At 34.2% G+C, this 21184-nt stretch overlaps 3 protein-coding genes across 4 annotated transcripts in view; 2 read left to right on the top strand and 1 right to left on the bottom strand.

Annotated features, from left to right (window-relative positions):
- LOC124532745 overlaps nucleotides 1–12128 on the top strand; it is a 136440-nt gene extending 124312 nt beyond the window's left edge. Inside the window, exons 2-9 of the mRNA XM_047107800.1 lie at nucleotides 7750–7979; nucleotides 9033–9214; nucleotides 9710–9869; nucleotides 9973–10128; nucleotides 10818–11015; nucleotides 11103–11215; nucleotides 11549–11707; nucleotides 11859–12128. Coding sequence (XP_046963756.1) covers nucleotides 7757–7979; nucleotides 9033–9214; nucleotides 9710–9869; nucleotides 9973–10128; nucleotides 10818–11015; nucleotides 11103–11215; nucleotides 11549–11707; nucleotides 11859–11942 — 1275 coding nt within the window. The 5' untranslated portion in view covers nucleotides 7750–7756 and the 3' untranslated portion in view covers nucleotides 11943–12128. The remainder of the gene's footprint in view (nucleotides 1–7749; nucleotides 7980–9032; nucleotides 9215–9709; nucleotides 9870–9972; nucleotides 10129–10817; nucleotides 11016–11102; nucleotides 11216–11548; nucleotides 11708–11858) is intronic.
- Nucleotides 1–21184, bottom strand: part of LOC124532744 — a 225142-nt gene that overhangs the window by 160633 nt on the left and 43325 nt on the right. The gene's annotated exons all lie outside the window — the stretch shown is intronic.
- On the top strand, nucleotides 1428–3820 carry LOC124532746. The gene is made up of 5 exons (XM_047107801.1): nucleotides 1428–1574; nucleotides 2076–2270; nucleotides 2349–2458; nucleotides 2736–2900; nucleotides 3051–3820. Exons 1-5 carry the CDS (start codon nucleotides 1484–1486, stop codon nucleotides 3123–3125), a joined length of 636 nt encoding a protein of 211 aa, XP_046963757.1. The 5' UTR covers nucleotides 1428–1483; the 3' UTR covers nucleotides 3126–3820.

The following is a 21184-nucleotide window of genomic DNA, read 5'->3' on the forward strand; positions in this document are numbered from 1 at the left end:
TACAAGGTGATTATAGCACTCATATTTGTGAAACCATGAACTATACGGAGCATGAAGCCTAAATTTCGATATGCTTTTTTGCAACATCTTACTATGTGATTACGAAACGTTAGCTCAGTCCTAAAACTTACGCCCAAATCCCTAACATCTGAAACTCTTGTCATCTGTACCCCATCAATAAAATATTCATTTAAAATTGGAAAAAGTGCGCGGGAAAAGGAAATCACAACACATTTTTGCTTATCAAATTGCAACCGATTTTCTTTACTCCATTGAACTACTCTATCTATATCTCTTTGCAGCCTTGCACAGTCACTGAGTTGGTTAATTTCGAGAGATAACTTAAGATCGTCTGCAATCAGCAAACATTTCGCATCCATCACAACGTTTGGTAGATCATTGATCATTAAAACAAATTGCAAAGGTCCTAGATTGCTTCCTTGACTTACACCGGATCTTGTAAAATATGGTTGAGACTGATGTCCCTTGTATTCCACATATTGTTGTATGTCTTTTATATAACTGGCAAAAAATGCAAGTAAATGCGGGGTGAATCCAAGTGATGCTAACTTTTTTAACAATACATCGTTATCTACTAAATCAAAGGCTTTTTTAAAATCAAAGTACGCTACATCAACTTGTCCTCCTCTATCTATTACTGGTACAATGTGAGACATATGCGAGAGTAGATTGCTGGTAGTGCTTTTCGTTGGCCGAAACCCGTGCTGAGAGTCTGATAGTTGGGCTTTCACCTGTGTATAAATACTTTTGTAAATAGTTGACTCTAGTATTTTTGCAGGCGTTGAAAGCACTGCAACAGGTCTATAATTATTAAGTAGTGTCCCCACTCCACCCTTTGGCACTGGGACTACCCGAGTAAGCTTCCACATATCGGGAAACATAGCTGTTTCTAGACATAAATTATAAATATAAAGCAAAGGCTTTGCTAACGCTGATCCACAATCTCTAAAAATATAGGGTGGTATGCCATCCGGCCCTACAGATGTTTTAGGCTTAAGCTGTTTTACAGCATGCCTTACTTCGTCCAATGTCAGTCGATCTAAGTGTACTCGTGCTGCTCCATTTTCTGCCCCCAACCGCCTTACCCACTACCTTTCTACCGCCAAGTTTACATTGAGCTCAGCTTGCTCTGTGCTATAAACTGAATAGAAGTAGTTAGCAAATTCTACAGCGCATTGTTGAGATGTTAACGGTACTCCCTTCTGTATAACTGTTTGCGTACCTCTGGATTTTTTTATCGATTCTATATAATTCCAGAATGATAATGGATCTTTCAGTAACTGACTTTGAACATGTTCCCGATAAATTCTGTGCTGTAACAATATCATATTTTTCACTTTTGTCCTACACTGATTTCTATATTTTATATATATTTCTATATGTTATAATAATATTTCTAGGGATATTGGAAGTTTTCGACATCGCGGTTTATATTGAGAGCTATAAAATATATCTACTGCATATGGAGAATGCCTTTATAACTTTCAATGTGTATAACATACTGAACACAATGAGTCTGAAGCTCAGAGAATGGATAAACAAGACAAATTCATGTGAGTATGAAGATGATGTCCTTCTCATTGATTACAGCCAAACCGTTGTTTCTCAATGGAACCCTTTTTTTAAATAACCTGTAATATATAACCCAGCGCTTGATTGCGATCACACCTCATAGAAAGTAATGATACAGCCCATGTTGTTAGCAGTCCCGAAAATACTTAGATTAGTATAACAATAACTCTTTGTAGCCAAAGTAAATTACGTGAGTACACTTCACACTGTATATTATATGTGTGTATTCAAGTGATCAGTGAAAATTATATGCTCGTATTCAACTAAGCTTTGGTAACTCACGAAAGTCCTACATGCATATGGTACATATGCAGAGTGTCGCACTATAATGAACGAGCCAACTTCATAATAACTACTAGTAAAATCTACTTCTACTTAGACGCGCTCCCAGCTTTGATAGTTTATCTACATAAAAATAATTAAGGAAAAAACTTAAAAATGAAATTAGATGAATAAATATTAAAATTGTATTTTTGTTTTAGATAATATTTCAGGACTTACATGCTATTTGTCATTGACACATGTCCGTGACCTAATGAAGGCTTATGTGTCTGTTTGCGACGCGGTGAATAGACTGAGCGAGACCCGTGGGGGCCTCATGTTTATTTTATTTTCATCGAGCTCTCTGTTTTTGATGATGACTTTTTTCAATGTCATTGACTTTTTAATTTTGGCTTGTATGTATCATCACCGAAACTGACTTTATTACTCTTAATTTTTGAATGATATTAATTCATATTCTCTCATTTCTAAAGCAGGACGAAGTTATCGCACTTCAGTCGTATGTGGTCAGGTGTTCTGGTGTGCTTTTCATTTGTCTATGCTTCTTACATTTATTGAACCGTGGCATCGAATAAATGCAGAGGTAAATTGATTTTATAAAGTATTATTTGCCAAGATTCTCGATTATTTTACAAATATCGTTCTAAAATCATGAGTTTTTATGTCTTTGTAGTTTTTTCTGATGAACTGATAGTAAGTGGTGGTGACCACTACTCTGTCCATGGACATTGGCACCGTAAATATATGTGGACGGTACATACCCAAATGGTCTTGCACAATGCTCTGTCACTGAGCACCAAATGTACTACAGTATTGGGGTATAAGTATGTAATATAATTTCTAATAAATCATTTTTGTAGGTCAATGAAATACGAGTACTTTTGACTAAGTTGACTTTTAATGTGACGCCAGTTGGAAAGACGATTCCTTTAGAACTGGACCTGATGTTCAAACAGCTTCTTCTCAACCAGCCGACGATGTCTCCACTCGGCCTGGTCACCATTCAGAGATCACTTCTTTCTTCGGTAGTTATGATCGAATACCTCGTTTATTATAGTATTATTATTATTGGCTTTAATAATGACAACATAATTCAATATCGTAATTGCCAAAGTAGATTTGCTTATTTGTCTAAAACGAGTGGACCTGCTCTATTTGAATAACTTTTGTTACAGATGTTCAGCTTCATAACTACATATTTTATTATAATGGTACAGTGTGTACAAAACAGATGGAAGAATATTGCATAAAAGCATTCACCTGGACTTAGAAGAATAATTTTATCCATTGAAACACCGACTCCGAGGTATTGGTAAATTAACAAAACTTAAGAAATTCCCATCTCCTGGGATTTAACAGGAGATGGGAATTTAGAACGATGGCAAAGAAGGGAACTTGTTATATAAACATTGAATCGCTCCCTAATCAGCTGAAAATTAGCAAGTGGCTTGAAGTGCGTTAGTGTGGTTTGACTCTGGGACCTTTTTTTACTGAAAACGGAATAAAGGAAAGTAAACTCTATTTAACAAGCCTTTTATAATCAGTTTTGAATATAATGCACATGAAATTCACACTAGCATGCACAGAACTTACAATTAAAAATAGTGTCAATTGTCATGCTGCTTCGTAACTTGAACGTGAAGTTTGACCTTCTGAAGCATCGCCAATTTCCAGTGAAGATGTCGTTTGAGAAGAGCCAAGGTCCAACTTTGGATGAAATCTTCCTTCATTTGCGAAGCTCTGTCTTCTCAGTTCAGTTCTGGAAACCTCGCGCAAGATACAAACTGACAACCACTAGCAGTTTGATGTCATTAATGGAGAAAGACCATTGATGACCATTAAAATTTCAATTCACATAACAATATTTTAATTATAAATTGTGAATGTTGATTAAATTAAAGCAAATTGTTATCAGTAAATTCAAATTCTAACTGAAATAATGTAGACTATTGGACATTAAAAATTTCGCTTAAAAAAGATTTCATCATTTTAGCACCAAATGTAGATGAGTAACTTTCGTTAACAATGAAATGAAATCAAAAAAAATTATTATAAATTTGGAAATTCCTAAAAATAATTATTGAATAAATGCGAAGTCTCGAGGGACTTTGTTTCGATTTAAATCAGTCTTAAATATCTTGCCTAAAGGACACAACAAGGTCACAAATTATATCTGTTAGACATTTTCATTTTCTTAGGCTGAGAACGCGTGATTCAGTCAACTCATTATTATTTTATCGTTTATTTAATTCGCGACACAACAACTTTATGTTTATATTTTTTATGGTATTATGTTGGTAGACGGGCAGTAGTGACTAGTTCGTTACCGTCAGGTGGATCACCGTAGTAGTATAGGGGAACATCCGTTCTAGCCATTCTTTTCTAACCCCGTGTGATTTTTCTGTGCCGCTCCGACAAAAATCTTTTTATAATACTAGAACTGTTTTCAAATATTTCTATGTAACATCAGTACAATATTTCGCTAATAAATTTGGTTTGTGTTATCTTTAATTTTACCGAAACGATAACTTAATTATAATGGCGACCGGCAAATCACGAATGTTGCCGAGCGAAATGCCGAGCGTCAAAACAGCGAAACAAAACCATTAAACTGTACTTGTATATTAGTGAATGTTACTGATTTACAACAAGGCAATGATATTTAGAAGGAACTAAGTAGGTCCTAGTACGCAGACTTGTGTTTTGAACACCAAAATTGACGAATTTTAAATCAGAGCATACAGGTAAACTGGAAGTTGACCAGTTAAGCGACTCCGACGGAAACCGCACTTTTGGTCTGGCGGTTGGTCCTCTTCTAGTACTGCAGAAGCTGGCAGCTTATAATGGATACCATTACTTGGAGAATAAGGAGACGGAAAAGACATGTCATTACCAGTGCCAACTCCGTAGCACGATTGACATTACCTATGTCTATGGAAGGCCACCGCACTCCTATTACATAAATTCACTTTTCTTAGGTAATTCAATAAAAAATCAAAATTGATGTCAAAGCTTTATTGATTTTCAATAAAACGATTTGTAGGAAGGCAATACAATTACTTTTTAAAAATATGTAAAAAATAAAAAAAAAACTTATTCCATTGTTACAATTACAAATATCAGTTTACTCAAATTTAATTTATGCTAAAAACTATTTTCTTTTTTTAATAGGCGGATTTAAATCTTTTAATACGAATTGCTTTTAAATAAAATAACACTATACAGCATTTAAAGCAATATGTGGTTATATAGTTATATTACGTTCCTAATAAACACATTCATAGGTATATCTATTTTCATCTGGTCAAATTATATAAATTTTCTGTTATTAATCTTGAGGTAATAAAAGTAAAAATAAATAAATCAAACACACACATCGTAGACCAAAAACAACAAACAGATTGATAACGAACGGCATTACTGTAAATAAACGCCAAAGCTTAAATTGGAAGTTATCTCTTATCTAGCGATGGAAAGGTCTCTGAACCTCCTTCGACTTCTTCTACTATAATCATAATATACTTTTTTATGTTATAGGTTGACGGACGAGCATGTGGGTCACCTGATGGTAAGTGTTCACCATCACTCATAGACAATATTAGTATTGATGTTTGGCAGAACAATATATGATGAATGGGTAGGGCCTACCCAGGTGGATTTGAACAAAGCCCTACCAACAAGTAAATTAAAAATTTCACTTCCAATGTGGCTAAAACGATTGCAATATTTTTTGGACGCATTGGACAGCAAACTGTTAAGCCTATATCGAAGCAGTGTTATTGTTTGACTTCAAAGATACTATTAAAAGAAGAAATATATTATAAGAATTAATCCTAAAGTACCTATATGTATAAGTACGTATTAATATTAAAAAAAAGCTTCGCGTTGGGGGACCGCTCCTAATTAATTAGTGTCACATGCTTACCTATCTCATCTTTTATATAACACTTATTATTATTTTGTACAATAGCGCTCGGTCCCCCAACGCGAAGTTTTTTTTTTAATATTAATACGTACTTATACATATAGGTACTTTAGGATTAATTGTCTTTTATTATTTTTTACTTTTTAAAGGTAGCTTATGTTTTTTGTGGCGGGGGTTTCTGAAATTTTAAATTTTTTATTTTATACTTTTTAGAGGTAAACATCCTTAAAATATCTCTGGTTAAGTTGTAAATACGAAGGTTCTTGTCGATTTAAAACATATAAGTTAAGATTACATTTTAAGGTCAATCTTGTTATTTTTTATTTCACTTACTAATGAATATTTTTTGTTTCTTAATTATTTTTTTTTTCTAATCATTTTATTTAATTACTAATGTTTTTGTGATGTACAAGTCATAACCTTTCATTTGATACCCCACTTGAGCATATTTGCAGACATTCGGTTTTTCTTCCCCACTTTAACCCCCCCATAACTTTTAAATGGCTAAACCGATTTTCATCAAACATGTCTAAGAACACTCGCCCGTAAAACAACTGTAATACAAAAAAAACTAAATTGAAATCGGTTCATTCGTTCGGGAGCTATGATGCCACAGACAGACAGACACACAGACAGACAGACAGACAGACAGACACGTCAAACTTATAACACCCCTCTTTTTGCGTCGGGGGTTATTAGGTATTTAATGGAAGGTTCTAATTTATTACATCAGCTCATAACGTTTTATTGCGCAAATTGAGCAACAGTTTACAGATGGCATAAGAAATCATTATAAGTAGATTAGTAGGCGGTGTTGGCTCAACGTAAAATGTAGTTGTCATAAATCAAACGTTAATAACTCGGTAAACAAATTTAGATTGATTTGGGGTGGAAATGAGCATTACTATTTCATAGTCTTATCGTTACTTACAGATATGAGATATAATATATAAACACTCGAAGTATCTACGACTTCGAAGCTGTTGGTATGGATAGCCCAGGACTTCCAGTGATATTGTGTTCTGATAAATTGTGTTAAGAAAAATAGTTTTTGCATTTTGTACGTGATGATTATAATAAGGATTAAAGTAAATCTGTAATTTTACTGTAATCTCGAGCCTCAGATACCTCTCAAAGTAGGCAAATTAAGCACATACAAAATTAGTGATGCTTGTCTGGGTATGAAGATGCTATCATCGGTTCAGATTGACGCCTAATCATTTGAACATCGCGGGTTATGGGGCCTAATTCATTATAATATCTAATAATTCGCTCTTATCTATATTGATCTTAATGTATGCTGGTGTTTTGTGATTCCCATATAGATGTACCAACGCTATATTTAAAAACATCAGGGTAATTTGTTCATCAAGTGTCATCAAAACCTGAGTCTGACAACTTCGTAGCACAAGTGGAGGAAAAAGCCGCAAACCGTATTTTTTGTACATATATGTATCCTTCAGTATTTGTTTTGATAGTACGGAACCCCCAGTGCCCATAACCAACTCGCGATATTCCGCTTTTATTTTAATATATGGTTAAATGTTTTCAATAATATTAAAACATGCCAATAAATATTTTCGGGTTCTACATAAAATAATTACGGAAAAAACTAAACATATTTATTAGCAGCCTGGTAAGCAACTATTAATCTGAAGATTAGTGGTCACTACCACCTAAATATATTGAAACCGTAACATATCAACCTTCTCTAACGACGACAACGAAACGCGACCAAACTTGGAAACTAATAGGTTATATTCTTGTTTCTGTAGTTACACTGATTTATTCACCCATCGAACTGGTGAAGGAAGATCATGTCATGCGTGCGTAATACCTTATCAGACGGACGCACACAGAGCTCTTCACCAAGTTATGAACGCCATTTCATCAAGTCCAATATCTAAGAACGTGTAACTTGTATTATATTAGTGGTTTTATTACCTCAGCTAAAACATGGATCACACTGAGCGATGCCAGATCAGCGGTCCACTAGCAAGAGTGCTACGCATCTCCAGCCTGCTCTGTGTCGTACCGCTTCAGTTGACGCCGCTTCGCAAGCAAACCCAATGCATTTCGCTTAGCGGTGCACAGAAAGCCAACTCAGGGCGGCTGAGCTACATCCCCACAATATCGCGCAAACGTCAAATTATCGGCTACGTATTAGTTTTTGTAATACGTAAGTAATTTTTGAATAATAAAACTTATATGTTCCCAGATGATTCCGACCGAGGCAACAGAGCAAGACATATTGTATACTGCACAAATATAAACAGCATATAATTAACTAATAACTCCTATAATCAACATATTCCTCGCCATGAAAATGTTCAGGCACAGGAGTGCATGTGCATCACCGTAGAAATGTAAAAACATTACAATTGAAACACGTTAAAGATTGTTGTTGAACGTCGACTCAATATTTTCATTATATAAATAAAAATGCATAAAATGACAATGTTCGGTCAAGACGTTGAACGTTACTTTAAACAACTTGACGAAACTTTTAGTAATTCAGTTAAACGACGTCATAAATGAACGCGCTAGTCATACAATCAAATAGCACATTCAAAGATGACTGCGATATATGTCTTAGAGATAATGAATTTACACGGACATAAGGCTTAAAAGAATGACAACACAAAATGTGATTAACGTTTTATAGGTTGTCAGTTGAGAGATGTCAGTTGTAAATATCTGTCAGTATATGTTCCTTGCTGAATGAGGCTCTTGGTATATATAGTACGACACAACATAGAAATAGCATCGGATGTATTCGTAAAACCGATCACATCCGAATTAAGTACACTATCCCAAATTACCAATATTTATTTGTTATGTGAATATGATGTTTACACAAACTTAATAACTTGTAATATCATGTGACCTATGTATATATTATTAATAATATATTCGTTAATTTGACACGTCGATTTACACGCTCTTGCTTTCTGGGGTTGAGTTGACGCGAGAATCTATAGCGACGAATGGAGCGATAGGGAGATATTTTTATTAGTTGAGTAAATCATTAATCAGTTTTATTGAATGTGACGATGCTACGTCTAAGTTTGTGTCGTACTATATCTTGGTCTTGGGATAGCGCCAGCGCCAGACGTGCGTACTGAGTGAACATGTCGGACGACAAAAGTGATCCTTTAGATGGCTGTCCATGAGTCTTAGATGAGTCCATCTGCGACATATATATGCAATAAAAATAAACCTGTTGTTTTAGTTACACTGCAAGTTATTAATTTATGCAAACGATTGATATTTGAATCAGAATCATCTAAGCCATTGCCTAAAGTATGTCTTACCGTCATCACGATATTATCATCAACATCAATACTCGTAACAGGTTTCGATGGCGTAAATAATATGAAACGATACATGTCATATATAAATAAATTAGAAAAGGTAAGTGAGGCCCCGCGTTCATTTTTATCTCTTTTCCAAATTGCATGTACTTTTGCGACAAATCTGTTGTAGTCGAAATATAAGTTATATAAACGTAGTGAAAGTTATCCAGCATAGCATAATAAATGCTATGGTGAATAGTTGTAATAACTGTCTCCGCTGGTCACAAAGACGACCTTAAGGCCTGAGAAGATCCTGCGAAAGAAGTTTAGCGGAACTTTAAAAAAAAGTTATTGTTGTTATGTAAATACTAAGTTACCCCTTGTAAAATCAGCTTTCTACTAGTGAAGTCCCATTAAAATCGGTCCAACCGTTCCAGAGATCAGCCAGAACAAACAGACAATTTTGGTAAATGTACTGTGTTTTATAAATATTAAACATACTCTCATAAAGTTTTATGTGTATAGATAGATCAGTTTTTGTCTAAAATGTACTAAAATTAATTTATAACAAAAATATTATATTAAAAATCATTGCATTAAAATTTGCTTGCAGATAAACCAAAAATTGGAAAGCAGTCTCTTAGATTCTCAAATAAAGGGATCCGGTTTTATAATATGGGGGTTTATATCGGCATTTATTCTACTTTTTGGCTGTCATTTATTTTTTAAGGAGTTCATCACTTGGACGAGCAATAAACATGGAAGAAGTGATTGTGAGTAGAAATTGTTTTTGTCCGAAGTAAAATTATTACATTACGTGACAATAATTTGTAAGTAGAATACTGAATACTGAGCTCGCTTCTATTGTTGTTTTAGTCATAGCATTCGCTGTCGATGCTGGACTGTTGTGTAAGCACATGTTCAACGTCATGCTGTGCATGCAATTTGTGTTCCTCGTCTGCGCGGTGAACGTTACGCTCCGGACGCAGAATGACCGACTTCGTAATCTGATCTTCAAACTGAAACTATACGGTCGTATTGTTTGATTTTAGCTTTTATGAGTGCTGTTGTTTTATTGTTTACTAGCGACCCGCCCCGCCTTCGCACGGGTGCAATACTGATACAAAATATACTACAGAATTTGTTTATTTACGATATCACACTACAAACTTCAAAATTATTGTGTTTCTTAACTATATTGTCCATGTATCAACAAAAACCTTCCTCTCGAATCTCTCTATCTATTACAAAAAACTACATTAAAAATCCGTTGCATAGTTTTAAAGGTGTACAAAGGGACGTAGGGACAGAGATAGCGACTTTGTTCATCTACCTTATCCAGAAACCATTACGTGCCGATGAAATCGGGGACAAAACAACTCGTTCTAACTAGATAATTGATTAAATTTGAATAGTACTATTTTTTTAATATTACATATGTTGAGTATATGAGCCACCTAATGTAAAGTGTTCACCACCGCCCATAGGCAATGGCGCTGTAAGCCAATGCGCCACCATTTTTGAGAACTAAGATGTCATCCCTTGTGCACAGGTAACTACAGAGTTAAACTGGCTCACTCACCTTTCAAATAGGAACACAATAATACTAAGTAGTGAGTGGGTGGTACCTGCCCAGGCGGGCTTGCACAATGCCCTACTAACAAGTAAATTTGGTACTTCATACATACATACTATAGTGAATATTAATTACTTTTGAACAGATGCAATGAAAACAAAGAATGTAGCAAACGCCCACACAACGATCCGTCGTCTGTATCGCGCGCACGTGTCCATATGCGAGGTGGTGAGGAGTATCGACGAGGGCGAGGGGGCCTTGGTGGCGATCTTACTGCTCTCCAAGATAATGGAATGCACGGAGTCTTTTTGCCGTCTCATATCAATAAGTTATGCGCCATTAGGTATGTCTCATAATTACGAATTCTTATAAATTTAACGATGGTGTTATATTAGCTTCGAGCTTCATTATCATATATTATTGTTTGCAGATGAGTGGACTAACAGAAAATTCGTAAATTTACTAGTGACATTAATTTGGGCTTCTTTTAAGGGAATTTTGATAGTTCTGATGGCGGAACACTGTCATAAGACGCAAGAAGAAGTATGTATCTCACAACATATGTTAATTATGTTTTATACACATATATTAAAATATCAGATATATCTGATATTGTTTTTGGGTCTATAGACCCAAAAACAATAGATCAATTGATTTTAAAGACACTTAATGTGGAGACACTGTGGAGTCCTCAGTCAATAACTGCACATCCAATATTGATTATCTTTAAATGAAAAAAAATTATTTCGTGTAAAATTTACGCGTTATTTTGGTTGAGTTATCACTGATTCCCTCCAACCCTTCTCTCCAACCCTCGCTCAGTAAAATGATACGGGGTTTGCGTTTACGTTCTCTATGCTTTATTTTTTCACATAGTTTCAAACTGCGCAAATCCACGTAAGTCACTTGATGTGTGCATCAGCAGACAGGGAATTTCGGGATGAACTGAGGCGCTTCTACAACCAGGTCGTCGTCAAAACACCTGCATTCTCACCACTGGGGATATGTGTTCTCACGAGGCAGCTCTTAGCCGGGGTAATAAATTCTTTTAATGGAAAAAATATTTCTAAATACTTTTTTGGTTCCAGTAGTCAGATACAGATAACATTGTATTTATGAAGAATTCACATTCTTATATTAATTGACGTAAAAAGATGAAAGTAATGAAAATAATATTTCCTTTCAGATAATTGGCGGCATCGCAACCCTTTTAGCAATTGTTCTACAATTTCACCTCATAGACAGCGACAGGTTGCGACCTCCGTTGTAATGTAATAAAGAATACCCACAAGTTTTAATCTTTAAATACAATAAAAATGTGTTTCTTGAGAGTTATTATATAATATAATATAATATTATATTATATTAATTATATGTACTCACGTTTGTACATTCTCGACGTTTGAGTCGGTTTTAATAAATACTCCGTCCCGATCTCCAGGAAAAAGAGTATATATGTCCCTTCCTATTTTATATTTAAAACTTAATATTTAATTTTATTATTTTTTTATTCTTTTTTTTTTATTAATTTTTATTTTTTTTTGTATTTTTTTTGTTTCTGAATATATTTTTCTTAATCTATATATATAAAAATAAGTTGCTGTTCGTTAGTCTCGCTAAAACTCCAGAACCGCTGGACCAATTTGGCTAATTTTGGTCTTGAATTATTGGTGGAAGTCCAGGGAAGGTTTAGAACGTGAGAAAGTATGATAAAAGATGCAAGGAATATAATAAAAAAAATAACTTTGTTTTTCCTTAGAAATAGATTTATTAGAGTAAATATCATTGATTTCCTATGATTATCGATGTTAGACAATAAAACGTTGATTTTTTAAAATTGATTTTGCATTATTTAAAACATCGCTACGTCTTTTTTTCGAATCTATAAATATAAAAATAAGTGGCAATTTCGATGTTATTTTATAACTCAAGAACGGGCTCACCTACCCAAACTAAATTTTCAGGGTTTGTTTGGACTATTTAGTAGATGGTTTATGTGAAGTTTGCTCAAAATCGGTCGAGTGATTCTTCATTAATAACATTTTTTGTAACAAATGAATTCAATAAATGGGGGGTCATTTTGTTTATGGAGATTTTACAGACGAAGAATTGTGCTGTTAAAATAAAAGTAAGTATTGATTAAAAAATGAGTACACTCATCCGCCACTTTCAATAGGTAATACGTCTTATTTCAATTTATTATTTAAAAGTTCAGTGTTTGCATTTATTTTCATGTCTAAATATACAGAATATAGTTACTGCCATGAATTTTTATTTGTATCGATTGATGGTTCGTCCACAATCACAAAATTATATCTCGAGATGTGGTAAACTGTATTATCAATACATCGTTCATACGTATGCTAAAATATAAACTGAACGTTTTAATTTATTTCCATTCAACCAAGCAAAATTAAGATCCGAAGAATATATTCAATTGCAAGATGCGATAGCGAATTATGCTAATGTAAATGACATCAGGCGATTGACTATATTGCCATCTTCGTTTATTGGTTGCCCACGGCATATGAACGAATATGCACAAGACGCAATTTCTTATGTACGAAAAATGGTCGACCGGATCTGTTCATTACATTTACATGCAATCCGCAGTGGGCTGATATTAAAAACAATTTATTTGAAGAACAGTCGACAACTGACCGTCATGACATTACAGCACGTGTTTTTCGGCAAAAATTGAAAACTCTTATGGATTTAATTTAATTATATTTACTCCATTGAATGTCAAAAAAAGGGATTTCCGCATGCACACGTATTAATTTGGCTGCTACATAAAATAACTCCGAATCAAATCGATAGCGTTATATCAGCTGAAATTCCCGATAAAACTCATGATCCAGAGTTATTTTACGTTGTCGATAAAAATATGAGACATGGTCCACGCGGTGAGCTACATATAAGTTCGTTACATCTATTTCTCGAATTTAATAATTTCTTCCAGTCGCAAAGAAACACCGATGTTATCAATTAACATCGATGTTTAGAGCTCCATAAACATCAAGTATCAGTGTTCGGTATTTATTTCATTGTCAACGCCATCATGTTTTTGTAACATGGCTAATCCCTACTTTGTCAAACATTTGATGTTGCCCCCGTTATTCAGAAATCAAATTGAAAGAATAGTTATATCTTTGTAACTACATATTAGTTCACAAGAAGTACAACAATACCCTTAATTTTAACTAACTTAAGTTATTATCTGTCTATCAGATCATTCCTATCTTTTATTTTTGTTTATTTATCGCCAAAAATAGCGCAATGGCCAAGATCCTACAGGTATGCAAATTTATTGTTTGGGACGAATGTACAATGGCCCTTAAAAGATCAGTGGAAGCACTGGAGAGTGCGTTGAAAGATCTTCGTAACAACCAAAATATTTCTGGTGGGGCCTTGATTCTGTTGTCAGGTGATTTTCGTTAGACTCTTCCAGTTATTCCCCGATCAACAGTCGCTGATGAACTAAACACATGCCTCAAATCATCAAAATTGTGGCGGCACGTAAAGACACTCCAAATCAGATAATGAAAAACGTCATTGAGGCAACAATCATAAAGGGTAAATACAAAGGAAAGGATGTCTGGATCTCGCTTATACCAATGATTCCAAAGGATTTACCATTCGATTTTAATCGTCTACAAAATTCATGCGCCTGGCCTTTGCGATGACAATAAATAAATCGCAAGACCAATTGTTGGAAATTTGCGGAATCAACTTGGAGTTTCCCTGTTTCGCGCATGGACACTTAAATAACCACAAAACAAAACAAAAATTTATAGTTTATCAGAAAGCTTTAAATTGATTAACAGAGTGTATCGTTACTGTGTGTGTGTCAATATCAAATTGAAAACTTTTAAATAGTCAGAATTTTAGACAAACTTTGTTTTGTAAGTATCTAATAGTTCTGACGTGACACCTATATTTTACCTGTGTTGTATTTGGTGATATTGTAGTGAGTTTTAAATTAAAACGTATGGTATAGGCAGTTTACACTAAATGGGTTTTCAAACTTTATGTTATAAGGACTTAATGACATGGCAATATAAACGACATGGCAATTTATCACGCAACCTTATGATTCTTGTGTCATTAATATATAGAAAAAATATTGACAGCGTCCTTTTTAATTTAAGTATCAGTTATTTCATCGGTTCCGCTGCGTGCAATGGTTTCTATGCACATCACATTTGGACTAATTTAATCATATCGATCATGGCAGTACGAAGTTTGCCGGGTCAGCTAGTATTAAATAACAATTAACATCTAAGCGTACCCCTAATTTAAAAAAATTATGATTACAGACTTCTTTTCAATTTTGGGTTCACAGCATGTTCAGTTCAATAAAGTTAAAGGATCAAACGCATTGATTGTTGTGCGTAGGTAATATAAGTGTACAAAACTGTTAATATTAATTACTTAAGCGAAATTGATAGTTAAATTATGAGTTCTACTATGTGCTGTTTTTTTGTTGTGAATGAGTGACAAATACTGTGTCTCCGAGAACTTTGCTGATTATTGTGGACGAGTGAAGTGAGGCTTGTGTTTGAAGGATGTTGATATTGACGTGTGTATCTAGCTTCTCGCAGTACCGCTTCAAGTTCTTCGTCACGGCGCCACTATAATTGGGATCGTTATGACTGTGGTTTTCCATAACCTTGAGAGTTCTACTTTCAGCGGATGATATTTGCTCATTTTTTCTATTTCCTTTGCTCCAATGTTATAGTCGGAAGGTACCGCAACATCAATTAGGTAAGTTTTATTGTTGGTTTTATCTATGTATATAAGGTCCGGTCTATTGTGAGTGATTGTGACGTCTGTTTGTATTGGGATTTCCCACATTAATTTGGCTGTACTATTTTCCTTTACAAGGGGCTGCTTGAGTTCTTCTTTCCACCATAACTTATTAACTTCTATTTTATTTTTTCTTGCCAAGCACCAATAGATATACTGTACCAAGTTGTTTTGTCTTCGAACATAATATGTTCCAGCTAGTTTTTCACATCCTGCGAGAAGGTGTTGAACTGTTTCGTCTTTAGTTGCACACAAACGGCATTTACCATCTACGCTTCGTTTCAGTACATCGCGTTCGTGCTGACGAGTTAATACCGCTTGATCTTTTATCGCAAATAAAGATGATTCCAGTGAAGCTGAAATTGGTCGTTTCTTCAGCCACCTGAATGTCTGTTCAGTGTCCACATTAGCCAAGTCAAGGACCTTTTTTGGGAATTGGCCATGCAGGGACTTATTTCGCCAGGATTCGCTTTGCTTCTGTATTATGCTCTTTTTTATTTCTAAATCGGTGTGTGCCGCTCGGTAATTTCAACTCTTCTTCTATATTTTTGGCTTCTTTAAATATGGAATATTTTTCTCTTTTTTGATCCTGTTGTACTATTGCTTCAATTAGGTAGTCATTTTTTTGTTCTAAATATTGCTTATACTTTAAAATATGGGCTTTATATAAATTTTCTAAATTAATTAGTCCTCTACCCCCTTTATCTAGAGGTAAGTACAGTCTATCAACATCTGCTTTTTGTTGGTGGGCTTTTTTGATTGCTAATAATTTTCGTGTTCTAGTATCAATCCGCTTAAGGTCGCTGTTTTTGTAGTTGATGACGCCAAAAGAATACAACAATACTGGAACGGCATATGTGTTTATCCCCTTTATTAAATTACGTCCATTTAAGAAAGAGTTTGTTATTTGTTTTATTCGTCTGAAATATTCTTTAGTCAATTGATCTCTTATATCACTATGAATAATTTTTCCTGATTCATTAATACCTAGATACTTATAATTTTGGTCTATTTCTAACTGTTTAAATGTATCTCCATTAAGCAGTACGTGCTCGTTACCATAAGTGTAATTCCTATGTCCAGCTGTTAAGTGAAGTGTGTTACATTTATCTAAACCAAAGGTCATGCCTATATCTGCCGTAAATATTTCAATACTGTCGAGTAAAATTTTTAGATTATTTCTATTATTAATATGAAGAATAAATCGGACAAGCCCAGTAGCATACGGATCTTCCGTGATGGTTCAGCTATATAATATTCATGTCTGTATCCTAATACTGATACCAGTACTGAAAATAATGGCAAGTATCCAAAATAAAAAGTGAATTCTTAACCAATGATTTCGAGTTCCTTTATGTATTTAATTTGAATTTTAAATTCATATCGTACTGAAGGTGATGAAGGCTAACACCATGAGTAAACCTGTTTTTGCAAACACCAATCCGCATTGGAGCAGTATAGTCGTATAAACTCTAAAAACACATTTCCCTCAAAGAGAGAAGTTGCCTTAGCCAAAAAGTGAAACATATATAGACTGAAAATATTAGAGAACTCTTAAAATAAAATCTTAATGATACAATAATGTACTTCGCAGAGTAATATTGAGAACTTACTTAATACAGCGTAAAATATATAAGAGTAAATTCTGAAATAGGGCCATAAGCAAATTCGGTAGGCATTTCGATATGGCGTGAAGCGTAAAGCAGCTACACCAACTAATCTTGATATTTGCAGAACAGCTGCTAGCGGACCGCTTACTTTACAACACAGGGATTCCGTGACATGGAGCTCTAAAAATATTCAGAAACGATTGAATCCATGCTGTTACACTTTAATTATATTTCTATTTTTATGTGAAAGCGGCAGGTAAAGTGATCCATTTGATAGTAAATGGTCACCACCTTTCATCGCTGCCCGTCTAAGATGTTACGTCCTCCATGTGCTACGTTACGTTGGCTCACACGTCAAATCGGAACACAAAAATATAAAGCATTGTTGTTTTGCGAGTTATAATGCGCGAGCCCGAGAGGCGCAAATAAAACAATCTATTTTTGTACCTATTTCTTAAGAACAAGAATTAAAGGAATTACTTTTATCCTATCAACAAGCCTTGTCTACTGCTCGAAGCGTGAGCCAGAAGTGAGAATACCCTCGTAATCAGTACCGATGGTTGGCGACGATTCATCGGTGGTCTTGCAACTTGTTCGATTCCCACGTTACAAGTTAAGAAATATTATTGAGTTCACGGCAATCGCTTTGGTGGTCTTTGTGTTGTATTTAGCAGAATGTTCGAGTAAGGTGTTACGACAATTCTCAAATGTGAAATTTTGATGGGAAATATATTGCGAAAAGTACAGATCGCTGACTTATCACTACTCTAGTCTAGTGCATTTATAACAGGAGAATGAGTCCGTGAAACGTACCTTTTTCTTGTTCTATTCTATTTATTCTATTCCATATTGAAGTCATTTTTTATTCCAGACCTGATATTTTTATTAAGCTCACACAGGCAATGGCTCGTGGCAATACACAAATACTTTATTTTTGAAATAAAATGTCCATCAATTTTGTAGATACAATCTAAATAAATAGTCTTCTAGTAAGGCACATTTATAATACATCAAGCATATGTAATGTAGGTATATCTAGTGATATCTATTAGACCTGTACGAAAAGTAACTAGCAGAACAATATTGCCCGTTATCTAGACGCAATATATAAAAAACAGCTAAAGAGCTGTTTTTTTATATTTCCATTAAAACTACCAAAATGGTCCAGAAGGTAAACCTTAATCAAAAGCGAAGGCTCCTGAGGTCTTTCTAAGATTCGTTTTATTCTTTACGATGAAGTAAATATCCTCAATATAATATCATCATCATCGCAACCAAACATTTGCGTGTCAGGCGAATATTTGCCACGCTGTATCCACTAATCTAGATATAATATCCATAGTAATTTTGCGATTGAGATTCAGACCTTTCCGTCAGTAGAAGAGGAGATCTTGTGCTGTAATGGGACATTTTTCTGTTAATTTGTATTAACAAAAAAAAACACAGTCAATTTAGTTTGTTTGTTTTTTTTTGCATACATTAATTTTGAATATATAAATTTGATTGGTTTGTCTCACTTCCAAAAATCTTTCGTAAATGTTAATCAATTTCTAACTTTTTGAAAGACCCTTCGACCCCTCCAAATATGTCTGATATTGTCTTCTGTTTTCCCGGCCTTAGAGATTCCGTTACCCTCTTGTGACTCTCTTCCTCAAAATATGGCTTGTAATTTCTTAATTTCGCCAAAACCATATCCGTAATCAGTAAATTAGGAATATTGGGAATTATAGTATTACTAGTTGAATACTAGTTAATAGGCTTCACTGGCAGAAGGGTAGAATTTTGTAAGGTATTATTTATATTTATATACACCCTATAAGGAAATTAAATTCTCTGAAATGAATCTTGAATAATCATCAGTAAATGTTGTTGTAGTATGATTCTCTGTCAGCAGAAGGCGCTTTCTTTATAAAAAATGTTGCAAAGGTTAAGTCTTAAGGTTAAGTCGATCAAGATTACAGATGCGACGCTATATTTGAACAGTATTTGCCTAATTAATTCGGTCTCTGAGAGTAAAAAAATACTTTTTCTGATGTAATAAATTATTAGTGTCCAAACTCACAAGCCGTATTTCTTTTTGTTTCATATGAATACTTATAAATAGTATTTTGTAAACGCACTAAACTGACGTATATACTTGATAGGTAAGGATGCCTGCTGTAGGACGCTTCACTTGTCTTTTATTTTTATATTTAGGCATAGTCTATGATAATTTCGAGAATAAAACTTAATAAAAACTGAGTTTTATTACGCTTACTAACTTAATTACAATTTATACTAAATGAACAGAATATTTTCCTAACATTAAGACAAGAATTTCATTCAAGAATAGTGAATTTAAAATATTATTTGAAAAGAAAAAAGCACGTACAGTCCACTCGTCGTAAGAGTCGTCAAGACACTGACAAGACGAATCCCGAGCAAAAGTCACGGGCATAGCGGGGGTGCTTGGTGGGGAATTTTGTAAAGATTCGGGTTATAATTGATTATTAAAAAATATAAAAATAATAACGTGAAAATAAACAACACGATTTGTTAAACAGGTTTTTCTCTTTCTTTTAGTATAAATATCATACAAAATGACCCAGCCGTTATTTAGACAATTCAATATTTAGATTAAAAAAGACCTATTTTCCCATTTTTTTGGCAATATTTGGTCAAATTTATAAAAAAATTAAACAACACAAAGTTTTTCTCATATTCTCTAGTTTACTTGTACATTTTTTTTATAGGAAATACATTAAAGAATTCGTCTACAAACTTCCTTTAAGAGAGCGTATTTTTAGAGTTTGAGCGTTGTAATCCCCTTAAGCAACAGTTTACAGGCGACATAAGAAATCATTATAAGTAAAATTAGCAGGCGATGTTTGCTCAACGTAAAATGTAGTTGTCATAAATCAAACGGTAATAACTCAATAAACATAATTAGATATTGTTTGAAGTAGATATGAGCATTACCATTTTAGGTTTTATTGTTACTTAAGGTACAGATATGAGATATAACACATGTATCTACGACTTTAACCCTCTTTTCTATTTATGTAGGGTTAGTTGTGTAGTATGGATAGCCTTGGGCTCCCATTGATATTGTGTTCTGATAAATTTGTAAAAAATAGTTTTTGCATTTTGAACTTGCTGATTATAATAAGGACTATATATAAAGTAAACAGCGATTTTACTAAAACCTTGGGCTTCGGATCCCTCACGTATTGAAAGAGTTTGTTCTGCCATTCAATAAGGGTTTATGGATGCACGTATGGGAGATTTTGATCTCTAGCATGTGGTTTACTTTCCCCGTGTATCAGGAGATGAAGTGTTGTAAACACAAATTGAGCACATAAAAATTTAGTGATGCTTATCTGATATGAATATGCTATCATCGGTTCAGATTGACGCCTAATCATTTGAACATCTCGGGTTATGGAGCCTAATTCATTTTAATATCTAATAATTCGCTCTTATCTATATTGATCTTAATGTATACCGATGTTTATGATTCCCATACAGTAATACTGTATTTAAAAACATCGGAATTAATGGTGAATTAAGCATATCCCCGATCCATCCATTGAGTAGATTATAGATAAATTGTCGGAAATATTCTATATGACGTGCGTATATTAAATATATACACACGTTATCAAATACACTGTGTTCAACACAACTGCCGCTTGTTGTGTGGCTCGTGGCACGATTCAAGAGCGCGAACGAAACCTCCACTATAGCAGTTGCAAAAACCAGACGCTGTAGGTTTGCAACTATTATATAACAATGAACGCGTCTCTTGAATAAATAGAAGAGTTTGAAGCTTGTTGTTAGAATTCCGTAGCTCGAAAGGAAACAAGGAACACATATAAGAACAATTCATTTTTTGTCTGGTCGTCAGTCCGCCTGTTCGCCTAGCTGTCTATCTTGACGGACGAAAAGAATGTAAGAAAAATAAATCGGAATCCGTAAATTTTTTGTCACGTCAGTGTAACTGATAGTATTGTGAGGTAATCACAGAAAGTCAAATCAGCGCGCCTCAGCTACTTCGCCTCAATATCGCGCAAACGTCAAATTGGTGGCTATGTCGTGATATCTCTAATACGTA

Source organism: Vanessa cardui, chromosome 10 (assembly GCF_905220365.1).
Source record: "Vanessa cardui chromosome 10, ilVanCard2.1, whole genome shotgun sequence".
NCBI classification, from domain to species: domain Eukaryota; kingdom Metazoa; phylum Arthropoda; class Insecta; order Lepidoptera; family Nymphalidae; genus Vanessa; species Vanessa cardui.